General features: G+C 41.5%; 1 protein-coding gene and 1 long non-coding RNA gene across 3 annotated transcripts in view; one reads left to right on the top strand and one right to left on the bottom strand.

The window, feature by feature from the left end:
* bcl2l11 (BCL2 like 11) overlaps positions 1-12,786 on the top strand; it is a 15,028-nt gene extending 2,242 nt beyond the window's left edge. Inside the window, exons 3-6 of the mRNA XM_019864259.1 lie at positions 1,160-1,453; positions 3,453-3,562; positions 10,773-10,923; positions 11,008-12,786. Coding sequence (XP_019719818.1) covers positions 1,160-1,453; positions 3,453-3,562; positions 10,773-10,923; positions 11,008-11,033 — 581 coding nt within the window. The 3' untranslated portion in view covers positions 11,034-12,786. The remainder of the gene's footprint in view (positions 1-1,159; positions 1,454-3,452; positions 3,563-10,772; positions 10,924-11,007) is intronic.
* A 1,743-nt stretch (positions 12,787-14,529) lies between these two features.
* LOC109512477 (uncharacterized) overlaps positions 14,530-19,664 on the bottom strand; it is a 53,252-nt gene continuing 48,117 nt past the window's right edge. The window contains exons 5-6 of one of the 2 annotated variants that reach the window (XR_002167526.1): positions 15,789-15,987; positions 14,530-15,032 (exon numbers count right to left, since the gene is read on the bottom strand). This is a non-coding gene — a long non-coding RNA (uncharacterized LOC109512477). The remainder of the gene's footprint in view (positions 15,033-15,788; positions 15,988-19,664) is intronic. The other variant, XR_002167525.1, reaches the window with a different exon arrangement.

A 19,664-nucleotide genomic window follows, 5' to 3' on the forward strand; every position in this document is an offset into this window, starting at 1 on the left:
GGGGTTCACCCCCCCCCCCCCCTCCCGCCCTCGTTTTTTTTTCTTTCGTGGTGTTACGTGACAGGTCGGCGCAGACTGGTTCACCTGCATGTTTTTTTTTCGGAATGGTGAGAATAATAATAACAATAAAAAACACATAGGGAGCGAACAGACTGACGCCGGTTTTCGGTGCGGTGGAGAGGAGATGCTTGTGTGGGCATTGGCCTGCTGAGGGCGCGCATGTCTCACGTGCAGACGAGGACGCGCGCACGCTACAAATAATAACAACGACATGTCGCGTCAATAAAAATAATGGTGACAATTTCAATGTTTGACATATGACTGGAACAAATCATGTTGTCACATTATTAACATTGCGCAAAGACGGTGATTAATCGGCGCAAAATTTGGCTCTATTGCCCCCCCCCTCCCCACTCAAAAAAAAGAATAATAATGCAAAAGAATAACTTTAAAATGAGAATTAACGCGCATCCAATGTGTCGGCAACCAGGAGAGTCTTTGTGGCTGCGCGCCGAGGAAGTCGCTTTCAGTTTGGACAAACAGGAAGAGATACATTTTCCACTCCCCACGAATATATAAATACTGTCATGCCATTTACTTTTCAGCAGTTTGGTTCACGGGTAAAAGCGTGAAAACAATCACCTGAGAGAGTAATCGACTGAAAGAGTCACTGCATGGTGTGGTAGGTGAGGGTTAATAAGACAACAAAAAATTGGCTGCGATAATATTTTTCCCCTTTGACCATGTTGGGATGTGACGCATTTTGAAAGTGTGCTTCCTTTTCACACGCGAGGCTCGACAAAGTTCCACAGAAAAAAAAATACTTTCAATACTTTACACCGGCGCCACTTTGGACGCCGTGGAACTTGAGGAGAAATTCTGCAGGGCGACCGGTGGGTGATACACTCAAATTCCTTTCGGTGGTAAAAAGTGTAATCCGATTGAAGACGAAAGGACACGCCGCAGCCTTTAGAGGGGGAGACGCAGGAGTCGAATGGTTCTGGCAACTCGCGTTGACGGTGCCGTCGCGTTCACCTCCGCAGATCTCACGGGGCTGCAGTGACCACAGAAGCGACCGCAGGACGTCCGCGGCCTCAGCCGAGCGAGAGCCGCAAAGAGCAGCGGGACTCCGGCGTCTGCTGGCCCGATACCGAGGGAGGCGGTGCAGGAGGATCACCCGCAGCGGTCGCGCCGCGGTCGCAGTCCCGCCGTCGGAGCAGCGTCTCCCTGCTCCCCTCCCCGGAGCGCCGCGGCGTGTTCGAGACAAGAACCAGCTTCCACTTTCCCTACCGGCGCTCGTCGAGCGGATACTACTCCGTCGAGGGCGACTCTCTGCCGGGCTCGCCTCTCTGGCCGCGCGCCTCCGCCTCCACGCAGCCGCCCAGCCCCCAAGCCCTGACGCTGCAGCAAGAGTTGGCGTGCGACTTCGACGTGACGTCTCTCGAGAGAACCAGTGAGCGCACATGCACACGCACTCAAGCACGCGGAAAGCGAGTGTGGTCACGTGAGCAGGCTTTGCGCGTAAACAATCTCTTGTGCGATTGCAGCTGCAGCTTTGAAAGCCAATGACACACACTCTAGGAGTCTAGGTCATCAGTCTGAGGCCACTGGAAATAGGTCGTGCATTATAACATTAAGTGATTGAACCACACTAACTCGTGCAGAAGCAGCTGGTGCAAGTGGTGATATTTAAGCACAAGGTGGGTGGGTGTCAAACTAAAACATGAAACTGCAACATATGAGTCACAACAGATTCCTCTCTCGCACTTAAAAATGTGAAATCATCAACTCGCATTGTTGCCGACAAAGGACGGGGAGAGTTGACAGGAACCAGACGGACCCACATGAAAGGAAAATAAATACATAAAACAAGAAGTATCATGACAAAAGAGTCCAAAAATAACATCCATACGTTCATCCATTTTCTTATCATCTCATCCTCATGAGAGTCGCGGGCGTGCAGGAGCCTATCGCAGCTGTCTTCGGGCAGTCGGCGGGGGACACCCTGTGAACCGCCACTCGCAAGGCACACACAGACAAACAACCATTCGCGCTTACACTCACACTTAGAGACAATTTAGAGTCTGCCATTAACCTGCCACGCAAGTTATTGGACAGTGGAAGGAAACCCGAGTACCCGGAGAAAACCCACACAGGGAAAACATGCAAACTCCACACAGGAAGGCCGGAGCCAGATTCGAACCCTGCCACTCTGCACTGTGAGGCGGACATGCTAACCGGTCGTGCGCCGTGACGCCCAACAATAACATACAAATTTAAAACAATACTGCAATAATATAGCAACAGTATTGCACTCCAGAGTTTTCTTTGTCTTTTCTCACTGACATAAGATACATCTCATCGTAATAAAATAGCATCTAAGATATAAAAGCGTAAACTAATGCGAGCTACTAACGACTTCTACCAACAGGACCGGAGGAGAATGATGTTGACTTGAATGTACGTTTGTTGGAAACATTTCTACAATCCTAAACTGGGTTTTTGTTTTCTAACCTTTATTAACAACCACAAAAAAAAAATATATATATATATATATATATATATATATATATATATAATTCGATAATATGCAAATATATATATATATATGCAACGCCCCTAAGTGTGAAACTACCCTAAGTGTGAAACTACCGGTAGCTATTCGCTATCCACCTCCAGAACTGCAGTGCAACAGAATGTCCCGCAACTTACAATTTTTCGAAAATGTATAACAATCCTGAGCGAGATCTCTTTATTTTTCCTTTTCGACAGTAAAATTAGCATTTTACTGTCCGAACCTTGCTGCTATTCTTGTAATTGAGGATTTCACTGCGACTCACCAATATTGTTAAGACTCGTCCTTTTCCTCAACTCTATGTCAGTACAGGACAGATAGTAGGAGTCTAAACATGGTTCATTAAGACCCCTGGGCTTTAGCATGCTTTATATTTGTGTGTGTGGCAGTCAAAACAGTCCTGCTGGTCTTTTGTGAGGCGCAGACATGGGTCATTCAGCGCTTTTTCATTCTGCAGCATCCATCTGATAGCACTAAACACACACACACACACACACACACACACACACACACACACACACACACACACACACACACACACACACACATTAACAAAGTAAACGGCTGGGTCAGTGGGTTGTCTCAGTCACAGAGCTCATCTGTGACCTGGGTTAGGATCCATTTGAGACTTCCAAGGGCGACGACTTCCTTCCAGCAACTTGGCTCTTCCTCTGCTTGTTTTGATTTACTGAGCCGACGCTCCACTGCAGTCGTGTAATTACTGGCTGGTGCCCGTCCGTCTTCTCCCACTTTTGATGAATGGCAGCCTCCCGGCGGGATGGCGCGGGCACGGCTAATTGGCCGAGCTCTCCTGATAATATTTAGCGAGCACTTTTACGATCGCATTTGGGGTGAAGTGTTTTGCATTTACTTCCAGGAACTTGTCTCAGGAGCTCTGGACACGCAGTGGTGCGGGATATGCAGGCCGTGGCGATCGGACAAGATCTTCGACGGATCGGAGATGACTACAATGACTACATACTTAGGGTTAGTCTTCATCCCCATTGATTCTCTTTGCATCTGTAAATTAAGAAGGCAACCCCCCCGTTTATTACAGGGGATAAATTCAAGAACCCGTGAGACATAGGAAAATTAAAAAAGACAAACTGATTAAAACGCACATTTTAAAGTAGTCCTTGTTGCCTGTTCTCACTGTCATGACATGTTGACTATCGTACAACAGCCCCATTGAGAAAAGGAAAAGACTACTCTCGCTCGCACGGTTCTTCAGATGGCAACGTACGCTCGCCTCAAGATATTTATTTGTCCATTTTTACACTGTACATTTAGAGGACAAAATATTCCACCAAATCAAACCATTTTGTCTAGCCTGCTAGCTTAATGCTAACATATAATTGGAAGCTCAGTAGACGGGCAAACAAAAGTTAGCATATATGTTACTGTAATTGTAATCCTCACTGTTCAAGTATGACAACATTAAAAGTTTTTAAGAAAAGTTTTACTCTTTCCACACACTTTAAACAAATTTAAGCTTCTTAAAATAAACTTTTGAAAGAATTCCTATGGGCTGGTTGTCACTCTCATCATTTTGAAGAAACAAAAAAGGATTATTCAGTTCTCCAATCAAAACATTTCATTTCATCGCCTGAAAGTTCACTAGCTTACCGCTAACAAATAATGCGGGATCCCATAGAGAAGCTAATGGTAATTAGCATAGCTGTTACGGTAATGATAAAAACAAATGCTTTAAGCTACTTTAACACCGACGGCGTAGCAACACATACAAACGAGAGCAGATAACATAACAATACATGAAAAATGGTCCTTTAATATTTGTTTAAAATTCACAATTTTGGCTTGCAAACGCACCGTTTGGTTACACAATGACATTTTCTTACTGCAGTTAATGTGACCATAAGGTTAAGCATCATCTAGTCAAGGCTTGCCATTTTGTAAACCTGATCCAAGGCATAACGAGTGTATTTTACGCATGGCTCCCGTTTTGGTTTGGCATTATTTCTGGACATTGCATCATCGCCGCTTCTCTTCCTGGCGGCTTCGGCTCGTTTAATCTCATCAGAGTGTTCCAAAGCTCCGCTCGCGAGCCTCCTCACTTTTGAGTTTTTTTTTCTGAGATGTTGCTCTAAACCCCATCATTAGCGCAGCTTACTTCTTACTCCCCTTGGTCTTTACCGCGAGTCAATTACTGCATTTGCGTGCACCCCGCCGGGCCTTCAGAGGTTCACCTCAAAGTGGATTTTAACAATTAAACGCAGCATTTAGATGCGTTCAGATTGTTGACGACGCCGCTCTCGCTCGGCCAAGATTAAAAAGCTGCAGAGGAAGCCGGCGGGCGGCTGGAGAAGAGTGCGATAACGTGATAAGTAGCCGCCGTGACTCAACACTTATTCACATGACTGGGGAAGTCAGAAAGAGAAGAAGGTGTGTGTGTGTGTGTGTGTGTGTGTGTGTGTGTGTGTGTGTGTGTGTGTGTGTGTGTCTTAATGCAATGAGCCAATGAACTTAAGCACAGAATTGATCCGAAAGTGTGCACACGTGTTTTCTTAAAACAATGAGCCGGCCTGAGAAAAAAAAGAGGAAGGCGGAGTTTGGTTCCCTGTTCTCGTGCCAGGTGTCACTTTTCGAGCATTTTATCACGAGACGCAATTAAGTGATTGTAAAACCCTCGCATGTGGGCAAGGAGAGTCACATGGTGTACCGGAAGTGTGGCTTTTTTTTCTTTTTTAGAAAACAAACAATGCAGACAAGTGGAACTTAATAACAAGATAAAATATGCTACACCAATAACATTTCTTCTTTTGAGGAAACAAGAAATCCAAACAACTGCTGAAGTATTTTCTTTTGAGGGAAGTGTAACATCAAAAAGCTTCTTTTTTGGAAATGAACAATCCGGACAAGTTGGACTGTGTAATAGCTTCTTTTTTCGAGCAACGCAGTATAATTAAAAATAAATGTCAGCCAAAATATTTTCTTTTTCGGAAAGTGCAACACCAAATACCTCACAACTTAAGTATTTTCTTTTTGGGAAACTGCAAGATTCTTCTTTTTGGGAAACAAAACACAACAGATGAGTGTAATGTTGTGACACCAACACTTTTCTTTTTAGGGAAAGTGGAACACCAACGGTTCGTCTTCTTTTTAGGAAACAAACAACACTGATAAGTGCAACCGTAACAATTTGAGCAGTGTGGATTATTATGATCCAAAAACACCAGCCATGCTTCATCCATTGATGACAGAGCAAGAACACGACTGCTTATTATTCTAAATCCTTCCCAAAACGCGCAAATTCGCAGGGCTTCTGTTTTTGTTGTTTTTTTGTGTTCTGGGGTTGGCGGCGATCATTTTATTTTAGCTGAACTCACTCACACCAAGCGGTGCTTTGTCGGGGCTTCAAATTCTGCATCCGGGTAGCGTGACAGTACAGATTTGACACCTCGCACGAACTTCCCTTCGCTAGCCACTTGGATGACCGCACTAATTAACGCTCATTTGTGCAACACTGTAATGCAACACAAGGCTTTCCGTTCATGGGAAATTTCTGGTTTGACTTTGAACGCGTCGTCATGTGCCTCTTCTGCACATCTGCCCCGTGTGTGCTGGATTTATGCATTGTGTGTTTGTTTGCAGACATCAGTAAACGCCGTCTGGTTTCTGTGTGCGCGTGTCTGTCCGTGTGTGTGTGTGGGTGTGTCAGGGGCCGGTATCCGTGACAGTGTAGATACATTATTGCTCAGCCTTGCGGTTAAAGGGCTCTCGCTGAGTAAAGGCACAAGGTCTAATTATCCTGCCAAAACACACACACGCACACACACACACACACTCCAGCAGAGGCTATTACACACTGTGTCGTCTTTCAGTGGGAGTGCTTGCAGACAAAAATAACTCAGAGGAACATTGCGCACCCGTCGGGTGTCAACGGCTGCGCGTTGTTGGCATGTCAAAGACAAAAGTGGGGTGTCGGAGACTTAAGCATACCGTGTGTATGGATGGAGAATTGCGATCGAAAATTCCTCACGTGGGGCATATTCGACAAGAATGGATAGGACGGAACAGTGCAGTATATCATCAAATGGAGTCATTGTTCATTCTTTTGGACTCTAATACAAAAGAGGCATAAATGCTGGGAACTGTCTCGACTCAACTCAATGTTTTAATTTTTAATAAATTTGCACACAAGAAAACCTTTTTTTTTTTCCTGCTGTCATCACGGGGTGTTGTGTGTAGAATTTTCACGGGAAAAAAATGATCCCAGGCTCTAATACAGCGGTGTCAAACTCATTTTTGTCATGGGCCACATTTTAGTTACCGTTTCCCATGGAGGGCCGCTATGACTGAAACCAAATCAATGAAGGGTTTGGTTACAAGAAAATTGTTCCAATATGTCTCTTATTTATTTCATATGAGAATTTTAACTTTTGGTAGAGATTTTAGCAAGCATCACGAAAGCTGACATGTTTGATTTGCTTTCGTGGGCCACATAAAATGATGTGGTGGGCCAGATCTGGCCCCCGGGCCTTGAGTTTGACACATGTTCTCTAATATTTAAACAATGAGGAAAAAGCACTTTGAATACATTCTGGAAGCACTTTTAAGTGCCAAAGTCATTTTAAATTCCTGTCAGAATATCAGTTAAAACAATTGCAATGCGCTTGCTAAAAATAGATTTTTTCCGTTTGTTGTTGTCTGAATAGCATCTCAGTCGTACGGGTCACGCTAGCCTGTGAAGGTTTAAATTGAGGCCGCTGGATTCTTCTTGTTTGTCGAATTTGTTTTGTGTGTGTGTGTGTATGCGTTTTTCTTGTTTTGAAAATGTTCCAATATGACTAAGGCAACTATGCTATTAGGCTAACGATAACAAAGCCTGAGCCAGTTTCTCTTTTCTGTGCGCGCGCGTGCACGCCTTTTTTAAGTGTAGCCCTGTTCAAAGAGCTATTTTTGGGAGGCAGCATAGTAAGTTGCGGCGAGGGAAAACAAAATCACATGAGCTGTTTTGTAACGGCTGACTGCAATGTTTCTACCAAACAAGACGCAGATCAATAACAACAGAGTAAAGTAATCAAAAATAAAGCCGGAAATTGAACCTTTTTAGAGGTGAATGCGTTGCTTAATGTGAGTAAAGGAGGGGGGGGGGGGTAAACTACACATCACCAGTTGGGTGACCAAACTCTTGTGTTTGCCTTATCGATTTTCTGCAGTTTGCAATCATTGATCGCATCCCTCCCACGGAGACACGACAAAACGCTCCGCGATTTGAACCTCGTGAACATGTTCTATGCAATAAAAGCAGCAGATGTTAGCCATCATCCAAACTGCAGAATGATTGACAGACATTGGCTCTCCGTCCTGACGACGGGTTGCGGTCTAGCCTGTATAGATCCGATCCAAAATTCTCTGGGTGGCTGACCAATTGTTTACGATACTGTCGAAGTGAATGGACCATAAAAGTGGTGTAACCAAACAATCAAATTCCAGTCACAACATCAACCTCATTCTGATTGGCTTGACTTCATCGACACAGCGACGCGATACGATTCGCTCCCATCATCGCTCCAATTACGATACCAATCCACTCCAGTTATGATCCGATCCCATTTACCATGCGACACGAAACGAATGACACCAGTTACGATACAACACGCTCAAATGTATAATCCGATACGATTTTTCCACGCGATATCATTGACACCAATATCCACAGACTCCACTTATGATCCGATTTTTGTTCAATATAATTAACTCCAGTCAGACGCCATTTAACCAATATGATACATTTCACAACATTTGTTATGCGCCACAATGACAACAAAACAAGATTGGGCCATCGATGTCGCAACTTGATGCGAATACATCATCAATGACATTTTACGACAGATTTGTACATTTAGAGGCTCTTTGAATCCCAGTTCAAAAGTTGATGTTTGAACGATTGACTGGTGCCTTTGGGTGTCACATATTTGCAGTCAGGTCAAAGGGATGGTGTACAGGAAAAGCTGGAAAAGCCTCTTGGTCTGGCGCGTATGTGCGCAACTCGGGTCACATGCAGAATTACTAGACAATATGATTCATAACCGGGAAAACCAGTCTTTCCCCCTCACCTGTTTCCTGTCTTGGCGTGAGCGTGCTGTGTGGGCTTCAGTTTACTTTTCCACCAACCCAGCTTTGGATATGTCCCACTCTGGCTCGATCTCGTGCCACTCCGTCTCTTGTTGGTGTTATACAATCCATTCCGAAAGGCGTGAGGCCAAGACGGGACATCCTCCTGCCAACCCAAATAAACTCCAATTTCCTATGACAGTAAATAATACGTTTCAGACAGATTGCAAGAGGTTCATCTTAAAACATGTATTTAAGTCAGCTGCGGAGGCGGGACTTGAATATGGAGGCAAAGGCAAACTTCACTGTAACACAATACATGTGGCGGTCGGTTTGTTGTTGTGCTATTTGCAATGACATCACCGTCCAATGAAACGAAACGTACGTCCAATTCTTGAGTTCTTCTTTCTATCAGAACATTATAAAAAATGGTAGAATAGCTAAACCGGGTTGATAAATAGTGAACTCATCCTTTGCCATATGGCTTTGGCTAGCTGTAACGGGGTTGAGTAGATTATAGATTTACAGTGTGTTTTAGCTTTTTATTTCAATCCACAAAAATAAATTAAAGTAGATCATTACGGAATAATGTCTTAGCATACATGGAACTTGTGCAGCTAAAATTCCCTCTTCGTCTTTGGAATTGCATAAGTGACATTTGTGAGTAACTTCCCAAGTCTGCATGACTCTTGACCCACCTTTCTCGAGTCCCGGTGGTGGTTTTTCGAGAGGATTTCCCGTCTACTGCTGCAGGAGTGAGAAATGATGTGGATGCGGGCCAAAGCGAGGGGTTGTTGACTCAAGGGATAAAGAGAAGAAAGAAAGTCAGGCCAGACCAAAACACCTGCTCTGGTCACGACCAGTGCCAAGTGTGTTGAGAGGGGAGATGTGTGGTTACGTTCACCAGTGATCCGATGTGTAGAGGCGAAAGAATGTGGTTCGTTTTTTTCTTTTTTTACACAGTCTATTGATGACAGATGTTTTAATATTTAGTGAAAGATTCAGTGCAATACAAACACATTGCTGCATTGTGATATTGTTACAAACCAGAAGTTATTGTTAAGATTAGCATGTTTGAGAAGAATCAATAATAATTGTGCTGAAATCACCACAATGTATAATTAACTCGCTTTTTAATCGCAATTCTAACCTAACAACAAACTTCCTGGTTCGTGAACTAGCTCATGTAGCTAACAAACAACAACTGTTACCTAAGAAGCCAAGATTAGCATGTTGCCAGGAGAAAAAAATTATATGTTAATCATCAACACAGTGTATAATTAATTCACTTCCAGCATCAATTCTAATCTAAAATTTGGTCGAATGACAAGGCAGGCAACTAATTTAGTTAACAGGGAAGCTAAGAAGTTAAAATTAGCAAGGAGCTTCTTGCCAAAATTATCACTCAAAAACAATAATTATGCTGCGGTCAATGATATGCGTGATTCATTAGTTTTCAATCAACAATTTAGCCGCAAAATAAAAATTGGTAGCGGGAGGTGAACTGCCTAGTTTGTCCAAAAAAAACAAAAAAAAACGAATGGAGCTATGACCACCTGTTATCTATGAGGCTAAGATTAGCATGTTGGCTCCAGGGCAAAATCCAAACAAACAAACAATAAGACATCTGTTATGTTTCAAAACAAACAAGCGTCTGTTGAAAAATGAGTAAAATGAGTAATTTGGTGGTACATAGCAACCATCTCCAGGATAAACTTTATTTCTGCCATGAGGCTAACACCAGTATCCTCCGAGGAGTGACATCATCATGTGGTGCTGTTTCAGGCTCGGCTAATTGGGTCTTTCTATAGTTGTGTCCTTGAGTTTTATATGTTTTTAAGTATAGCAATGACTCTGGGATTTATTGTGTGTTATTGTGTTCATGCCGCAGAGCATTCACATGTTATTCTTTACAAAAAATTTTTTATTTATTTTTTTTTACAATGATACCGTCAATTTTGGTCAACATATTCTCCAAATTCAAGCCATCTGAGCTACTACTTGACATATTTATATAATTCCGGCACTCCGGTTTTGCTTCATCTTTCTAGCATTCACGTGAAATTTGTACAAAAATCCCATTCCCCAGTTGTGACATGAACATCTTGTGTTCATACAGAGAGGGAGGCACAGAGAGGCAGCAGCCCATCAAAACCCGCCACTGATGCTGCACATGGAACCCGCCTTCGTGATCTGCATGGGCGTCCTGGTCCTCGTGATCGTCTGGTACTTAGGCGGAGACCCCAACAGCCAACCGGTTCATCCTCAGGGTTAGCTGACGGAGGGGGGAAGGAAAAAAAAAATCTAATAAACCCAGCAGATGTAGCATCCGACAAGTCTTCTTCTTATTTCAGGAATTGGATCCTTTAAGGAACTCTAAAAACGTCCGGATTTCCACGTTCCCCCCCCCTCTCTGAGCCTTTGCCATGAAACCAAAGAGTTGTGAATTTGCACTCCCATCCAGAACACAAACAAGCCCCGCTCACAAGCCCCGCCCCCGGAAGATGACAACTGTGGAAATCCAAGCGTGCCTTGTACATTCTCCTGCTAATTCTTTTTGGTTTACTTGTTTGAGATGTACAGAAAGGTAAATGAGTCAACTCTGCAGACCCCGGGGTTGTTAAATGATGTGGGGGTCCATGAATTCCCAAGACGAAAGGCATCTTTAAAACTCCTTGTCACAGCTCAAAAGCCACGGTTTCGACGACGTTTCTCCTCGTCTCATATCTGTTTTTGTTTTTTTGTTTTTTTAACCCATGTTTAAATACATTGCACCTTCTCTTACTTGCCACGGATAAAATTTCAAATCCAGATGATAATCTCTCTATGTGCCAACAAAATACACTTGATCGGTTTTTAAGAAATTTCTTCGGCAGGCCTTCACTTTTATTTTATTTTTTTAATTCCTCAAAGCACCCTCAAGAAAGTCTGAGAGAATAAGTCGTTTTACCGCCACAACCCTTCCCTAAAATGCTCAAGAAACGACAGCGCTTTCCCCAAACATTTTAAGATGCGTACTCTCTTCAGCATGCCAACGGAGTTAGCGCATCCTGTCTCCTGTCCTAAAAAAAAGAGCCAGAAGACCTTTATTCACAGCCTTTCCCAAATGTAACTCCTAATTTCACAATATTTAAACCTTAAACATGCCAACAGAGTTGGCCCACCCCTTGGACACCCCTGAAAAAAAAGATGATAAAGCCGATATAATATGTGGAACAAACAAGGTCTTCCTTGATGTGTATATGAATATGAATTTATGAATCAAGATCTTATCTTCTATGCAAAACACGATCATCTCAAACAGAATCCGGTGTTTGTGTACACCACTCGAACCGAATCAATCCAGGCACTATTTGCCCCGTTTTGGTCCTGGACTGCTTTCTAGGGCACCGCTTTCCTTCTCCGTTCTCGGTTTCAGCCTGCGGACGTGCAGTATCATTATCATCATCTGTCAGGCATCCGTCTCCATCCGTTTATTAGCGCAGTGCTTCACAAGTCCGTGCGTGCCCGCCGGTTTTTCAAACACTCCCAGAAAGAGAGCCAATGAATGGTTAGCTAACACACCTGCTAGCCCGCTACAAATACTGATTGGTTGCCAGAGTCAGTGAATTTCCAGACGCCGTAAAAGAGCATTTTTTTATAGTTTAAGCCCCTTTCACTTGCGTTAAACACATTAAAACTTATTAAACCACGCTTAAAACATACTTTGTGAAGTCTTTGTTTGCGCATGTTCTTTCTCGCTCGGTGTCAAGTAATGGGTGACAATCGTGTGACATCACGAAGGAAGCCAAAAGAAAACTCATTGCCCGGTTCTCCAAATAAGAGGCAAAGTGTGATCGCTTCAAGTTGTCACTCACAGTTCAAGTTACTGAAAAACTGAAGCATAGGAAAAGAGAATTATACGTCGCTAGCTTAATGCTAGCATCTAATGGAAAACGACATTGACGGGTTAGCCGAAATTAGCATAGATGTTGCAGTAATTCTAATTTTTTTTTTTGTAATCTGAACTCGTAAAATATATTTTTGGGCCGCAACCCTTCCAACTCACTGGCAAACAGTCCACATAATTCCGAATGATTAATTAAGAGATTGTTGTGACACCTTCTGAGTTGCTAATCTTGCGATAATCCTTTCAAATTGTTTTTTTTTTCTATAATTCGGAAAAAAAAAATTTGTGCAACCCTCCCAAGTAATAAGCAAATGATAGACAGAATTCTTAACGATGAATTAAGCGAATGTAATGGCCTCCACGGCCCCTTGAGCCAAACCAGTCCGAAGTCACGTGTTATCCCTTGAGAAAATGTAGCACTTTTTTGATGACAATTTTAGCAGAACCCTTCAAAGTTACTAGAAAATAAACGACATTTTTTTTTTGTTATGCTCAATTAAGAGATTGTTATGCACCTTCCTGAGCCACACCCATACTAGGTCCATAGTCATGTGCTATTCTGTTTGAAACGTTACCGTTGTACTTTTAATCGGAATTCGTACAAAATACAGTTGTGCTCAACCGTTCTAAGTTACAAGCAAACAATCCACAGAATTCTTAATGAGGAATTAAGCCGTTATTATGCCCCTTTCGTAAACTACACTTGCTCAATGTAGTCTTGCGTTTAACAAAAATGTTTTCTTTATTTTTATTTTATTTTTTTTTATGCAAAAACAAAACACTTTTTTTTTTTCTACACTATCCTCCAGGCTGACCAATAAACACCACATACACTTCATTCTTTCTGGACTGTGACAGCATGTGGTGCCCTGTGAAAACTTAAGACCTCATGTCCAACTAACTAAGCTCAGGCCTACAGCAGGGAGCAAAAAAGCACAGCGACGAATTAGCCGTCTCGTGTGTATGTGTGTGACATTCAGGGCTTTGCACAATTTGCAAAACAACACAGCTGGAGTCTTTTTGTATTTTGTTTTGTATTCAAAATGTATGACTGTATTGGGGGATTGGAGACATTTCCTCAGTGGGACTGCAGATAACGAGGGGGAACTAAGTGAGCGAGTGACTCTGAATGACCCAGTGCGACTGTAGCAGCAGCACCTGTCTTATTATTATTTTATTGTTATGTTTCTTTAAACTATTAGGACACAGTGAAATTGTGATCGCTATGTCTAATTGCCTTTTGTCATTAAAGTTTTTTTCATCTTTCTACATCAAATCTTAAGGGTGAATTATTGATGTGATAAGCTCTTGTTGGTTAACGCGGCAATGCTAATATTGACATAAGTTGGAGTCCACGGGGGGTTATATTCAAACACTGCAGTATTATTAAGAGTATTCATTTTTAAGAGTATTTTTTTTATAGTAAAATAAAACAAACTCTTTGTAACAGTATTAAAAGTGCAAAAGTGCATTTTTTTATGTTAGTTTTATCATTATTCTTTTACATTGAATATTAACAAAAACAAATCAAGGGTTTTGAATCTCGTATTTTTGAGAAAAAAAATCAAGTCAATAAAAATGTTTAAAAAATTAATTTATCAATTATTTATCAATCAATAAATTTTATACATATACATATACATATAAAATATTTACTTTTTCAAGAACATTTTTGTTGAAAAGAACAAAATCATAGTGTATCTTGCAAGTTTGAGACACTATTGACGAGTGAATGTCAAAATTGCCACATGAACCTAAAAAAGAAAAAAACAGCAGGACACTCTCGGCCACTCATTAAGTATTTGTTTAAATCACTTTTGGCTCCGAGTAATAATTAACCCTTTCATGGACAGCGATTACTACAGTGGACAGCTTATCATGTTATCAGGTTACAGGGTACACGAAAGGCTGAATAAGAACAACAGTGTAAGCAAGAAATAACCTCTAAAATGTTTCCGAATATACCAAACGTACCAAAAAAAAAAGCTTTTTTTGGATCTTCTTTTATTGCATTTCATCCGCAGCGTTACTTACATTGTAAAATTCCAGTGCGTCGACAACATTGTTCATCAATTGTCATGTCAAGACAAAATGGATTGTCCAACAATTGGGTTCCTTGATACAAAGTCACCATATTGTTAAATAACGACTTATACATGTTCATTTTTTTATGTGCACAATAAGAGCTGACCAAAATGAACTCACGACAACGTCAGGCTAGCGTGTAAAACAGAAAGGAGGTTTTCTCCTTTCCGTTTCCTCATTGTGTGAGTGCGTGTGTGCACTCGTGCTCATTTGCAGGAAAGTACGGTGCCTTCCACGGTGCTTGGCAAAAACACGTGCTAAGAGAATTACGCCCTTCTTCTTCTTCTCCACACATACACACACACACACACACACACACACGCACACACACAGACTGTCATGTCAGTGCATGTGAGTCAAGGGGGGGGAGTGGGACGGTCGGGCAGTGAGGATTGCTCCATCCATCTGTAGAGAAAAGAGAAGTAGCCATTTAGCCAGCTGCTTTAAGGTAACAGCATCACTCAGGCCCAAAAGTTTCTCAGAAGAACAATTGCTCAACTTCGTTCAATTTTTTTTGATGATGCCACTTTGCTGCTGTGTAGTGATGTGATTTCAAACACAGGTCTGTATAATATCACCCCGCAAGGGTTGAATTCAGAAGGATTCAGAAAAAGCACTTTCGTCTTCAGCAATAAACTTAATAGCGAATGATTTATTTTCAATTTTCCATATGATAGAATTAGCATCGGGGGAGAGTGTGCAAAAACAATCACATTTGTCTTTTGGGTTTAACCCTGGAGAATCTACTGGGTCTAATTTGGCCCCAATAAATTCTGCTATTCAAATGCTACCCTTAAATCCCAAAGGGTCAAATTTGGCCCTTATCCTAAATTAGCATTAAAGCATTAAATATTTGGAAAAACATATATTTTGGTGTTCAGTGAACATATAGCAGTCATTTAATGTATAATTCATCATTTTCCAAAGAAGAAAAAGGGTTCTTGGGTTCTCCAGGGTTAAAATTGCCAGCATGATGAGGAGAGGTTAAAATGTCCTGTAATCTGAACAAAACATATGTCGTTGACGTTCTATCTCCTGTATTTAGTCCACGGAAGCATTAATTGTCACTAAGTGTGAAAATAGAAAACTAACAATCAGTATTAAGATCTGGTCGGCGCCGTTTGTCGTGTCGCTGTTGGGTTGTCATCCCAAAGCTCTTACTGGAAACAGGTGTTCACATGATAGTCCTCTGTCATCTTATCTGTCACACGCACGCGGGCACCTACGTAAGCGGCCATTCGCCTGAGCGTCTGCCGGTCGATCCCGCGGTCGTAACATCCGCCCGTCGTCTTTGCTTGAGTTCCCGCTGCCCGATGAGTCACATGTCCACCCACGGCCGGGCTTCCAGTCACGTCCACTCCTTTATCAGACACAAATGATAAAGGCTCATGAATGCGTGACTTTTTTTAGCCCGCCGTGAACACAAGGGAATACCTCTGCGAACAATCTATGCGCAGATATGCCTCCGGGCCCCTTCCGCGTGGAGTTTGCATGTGCGGCTTTCCTCCCCACATTCAAAACCTTGCGACTGAGCTTCATTGAAGATTCTACGTTGTCAATGGGAGTGCTTGCATTTCTGGGATTGGCTCTAGCTATAGAAACTGGATGGGTAGATTGTAGAGCTAGTTTGCAAATGCTGCAGTGTAGTTCGAGTAGCATAAAATGAGCATACTGCATTGTGAAATGAATACATAAAAAGGGAGCATTATCAAGTTCATGTCAACTTTGTTGTCAAATGTGCTACATGTGCAACATACAGCACAGATGACATTTCTTTCCTCTCAACCACAGGCGAGAAGGGAGCCGCTGCTCAGGCATTTTTTTTTTTTCCCAACTATATGGGCCGTGATTGGTTGGTGCAGGTGTCCCTAATGTTGCGTCCGCTGATGTGGAGCGTTTGCAACTCTTTGGCTCAGGGTTGCATCAGCCTGAGCCGCTCAGACGTGCAAGCTTTGCCTCGGAGTTGTTTCTCTCCTGACACCTTTGCACACCAAAGAATAAATAGAGAATTGAGGTCAAGGCTAAACTATTTACTATCACGAATAAAAGCAAACAGCCAAGAGGTTAAGTGACTCAAATGAAATCAAACTACACTGGTTATGTTTTAAAGGGGACGTATTAAGGAAGGGTGATTTTTTTTTTTTTTTTTTGCTGGCTTGTATACATAGAATTTTTTTTTTTTGGGGGGGGGTCTCCTGCTCACCCATCAAGTGTGAAATTAAACTAGCAAGTATATCTTTAGTGAGCTATCCCAAAATGTAATGAAATGAGAAAGCACTTTGGAAGATTTTATCATCATTTTAGATTTTTTTTTTTTTTTTTTTTTTTTTAGAAGGAAAAAGAATCTGGAAAAAAATGTGGGCCGGAATTGTTTGATTATTTAATTTTTTTTAAAGAAAATAATTGTATTTCTTCAAGATTTTTTTTTAAATTTCTTAATGAAAATTCTGTAATCAATCCAGACTTGTTTTTGGCGGGGGAAAGATTTTATTTTATTTTTTTCCCAGAAAATGTTTTGTTTTATTAGGTTGTTTTTTTTTTTTTTTTTTACTAGCACATTATATCAATAATAATTACTACTGTTGAGTCTGTACTCTGAAACTCAACAACAAAGCCCGTGTAAAAATTTTTTAAGGGCATTGCCTGCTTTTGACTGAGTTTTTACAGATTGCAGTTTAACAGCGGTGCTAATTCACAAAGGTAAATCATCTCCTTCTACTACATAACATCCAGCCTAATGTACGGTATACAACACAATCAATCTTTATCTACATTGCGCTTTCCCAACTATACAGTACAAAGACAACATCCAAGCTAATCTACAAACACAACATCCAATCGCTGTCACACATCTTTCAGGGTGAGTTGCACAAGCCGCGGCGCAGGTTTCACAACCAAATAGGAAAAAAAAAAAAAAAAAAGGTCTGCGTAAACACACGCACACACCTCATCGGGGGCTGCGCTCACCCGCAGCAACGCGCCCAGTTTCTGCTCACCTGATCAAAGCGAAGAGTCGAAACACCTGCGAGGCATCTTTTCGTTGAGTTATTTGCACGCCTTATGACGATCTTTGATGCATCGCATCGTGTGGCTTTGTCTTCTTCGGGTTGTTGATATGCAGTTAGAATCGCAAAACAAAACAGCTACAGACCTCCCTGTCGCCAATATCCTGCCGTATATGCCACGTGGAAAGCCAGGGATTCAAACCCAGAACTTCTAAAGAAAGCAGGAGCCCTAACCACGAGTTCACCGGGCTATGTTGTCGCAGTAGCAACGGAAACTCATAAAAGGAGGACCCCCGGCCCCGGGGGAATAACTCAAAAGACAATGCCAAACCAACTAAGTAGCATAAAGTGGAAGGTTTTAGACTTGGTGTCAAACTCAAGGCCCGGGGGCCAGATGTGGCCCGCCACATCATTTTAAGTGGCCCGTGAAAGCAAATCAAAGATGACAACTTCCATGCCAAAATCTGTACCAACATTTAAAATTTTCATATGTAATAAATCGGTGACATATTGTAAGCATTTTCTTGTTACCAAAGCCGTCATTACAGTGACTTAAAAAATAGTTGAATAAAAAAATTCTGGTATATAGTTTCAGTCATCACGGCCCTCCAAAAGAAACGGTAATGTGTCCCGCGACAAAAAATGAGTTTGACACCCCTGACTTAGACCCTGACTTAAACCCTATAAAGAATACATTTTACGATGATATTTGACAACTTTACCGACAAAAGAAGCTTGATGAGTTAATCCTACAATGAATTGTATAGAGCGCCTGACCTCATTTGGTTGCTGGCTGAGCTGGAGTCTATTCGCCTACTTTGTTGACTTTGATTTCTTATTCAGTTTTAATTTGGTCTCATCTTTTGTTATTTACTCTTTTTTTTTTTTTTTTTTTTTTTACTGGCTTTTTAAAAAATTATACATAATTTTCTTTGTTCCTTGATGTGAATTTGGCCTGATTGTATTTGAGGTTATTTCAGTTGACTGTGTTCCTTTTAATTGCATTTTATTTCAGACGTGTGAATTTAATTATCAATAAGCTGCACAACAAAACAGCCAGCTTGCAGAGACAATTAAAAAAAAATAAAAATAAAAAATGTCATCGAAACTCACATACCGACTTTGGCCACTTCATTAGGTACACCTGCACAACCCCCATGTGTGAGGTTCAATGCTCATGATTGACTGACGCTGACAAGGGAATATTCATTCAAGAAAAAAATGATGATAACCATTATTACATCACAAATTAATTGGATGATTGAATTTAATTATGAAGAATGCAAATGAGTAACCGTGACTTAAAGGAACTTGGAGGTCACGATAATGATCGACGAAACTGCACACCCATCGTTGAATAATTGAAAATTTTGCACCGCAAGCCTTAGCATGCATGAAACAAAATGGATTGGACCATAATTTTGTCGTCCGCTCAATAATTGAAAATTTTGCACCGCAAGCCTTAGCGTGCACGCCACAAAATGGATTGGACCATAATTTTGTCGTCCGCTCATTAGTGAGCTACTAGGAGCGACTATATGTCCTTCACATTTTTTTTTTTTAAATCATTGCATTGAAAATAACAAGACGCCATTAGGATAGGCCTTTCATTTTGAACTCTTGGCATTGTGGTAGGGCTCAATCATTTTCTAAAGGCACATTTTTGGATGAACACGAAAGGAAGTACATTTATCCACTTCAAATCGAGCCGTTAACTAACAAAACCGCTTTGACTTGCAGTCTTTTAAGCATTCACAATGACAGCTGCACAAAATTCTAAAAAAAAAAAAAAAAAGCAGGCGTGAACCTAAGTCCGTCAATCATAAGTTAGATTCTGACAATGATGCGAACAAATCTGCGGCTTTGTCGCATCCATTTTTCATGTTTCATGAAAACAACATGGACTGGATTTCTTAAGCGCTGAAATTATTAAGACACTATATTAATAAATGTAAAAAAATATAAACCCAGTATATGCAAAAGATAAAGTCAACCAACTGACCAAAAAAAAAAAAAAAAATATATATATATA

This window comes from Hippocampus comes, unplaced genomic scaffold, assembly GCF_001891065.2.
Source record: "Hippocampus comes isolate QL1 unplaced genomic scaffold, H_comes_QL1_v1.1 scaffold57, whole genome shotgun sequence".
NCBI lineage: Eukaryota > Metazoa > Chordata > Actinopteri > Syngnathiformes > Syngnathidae > Hippocampus > Hippocampus comes.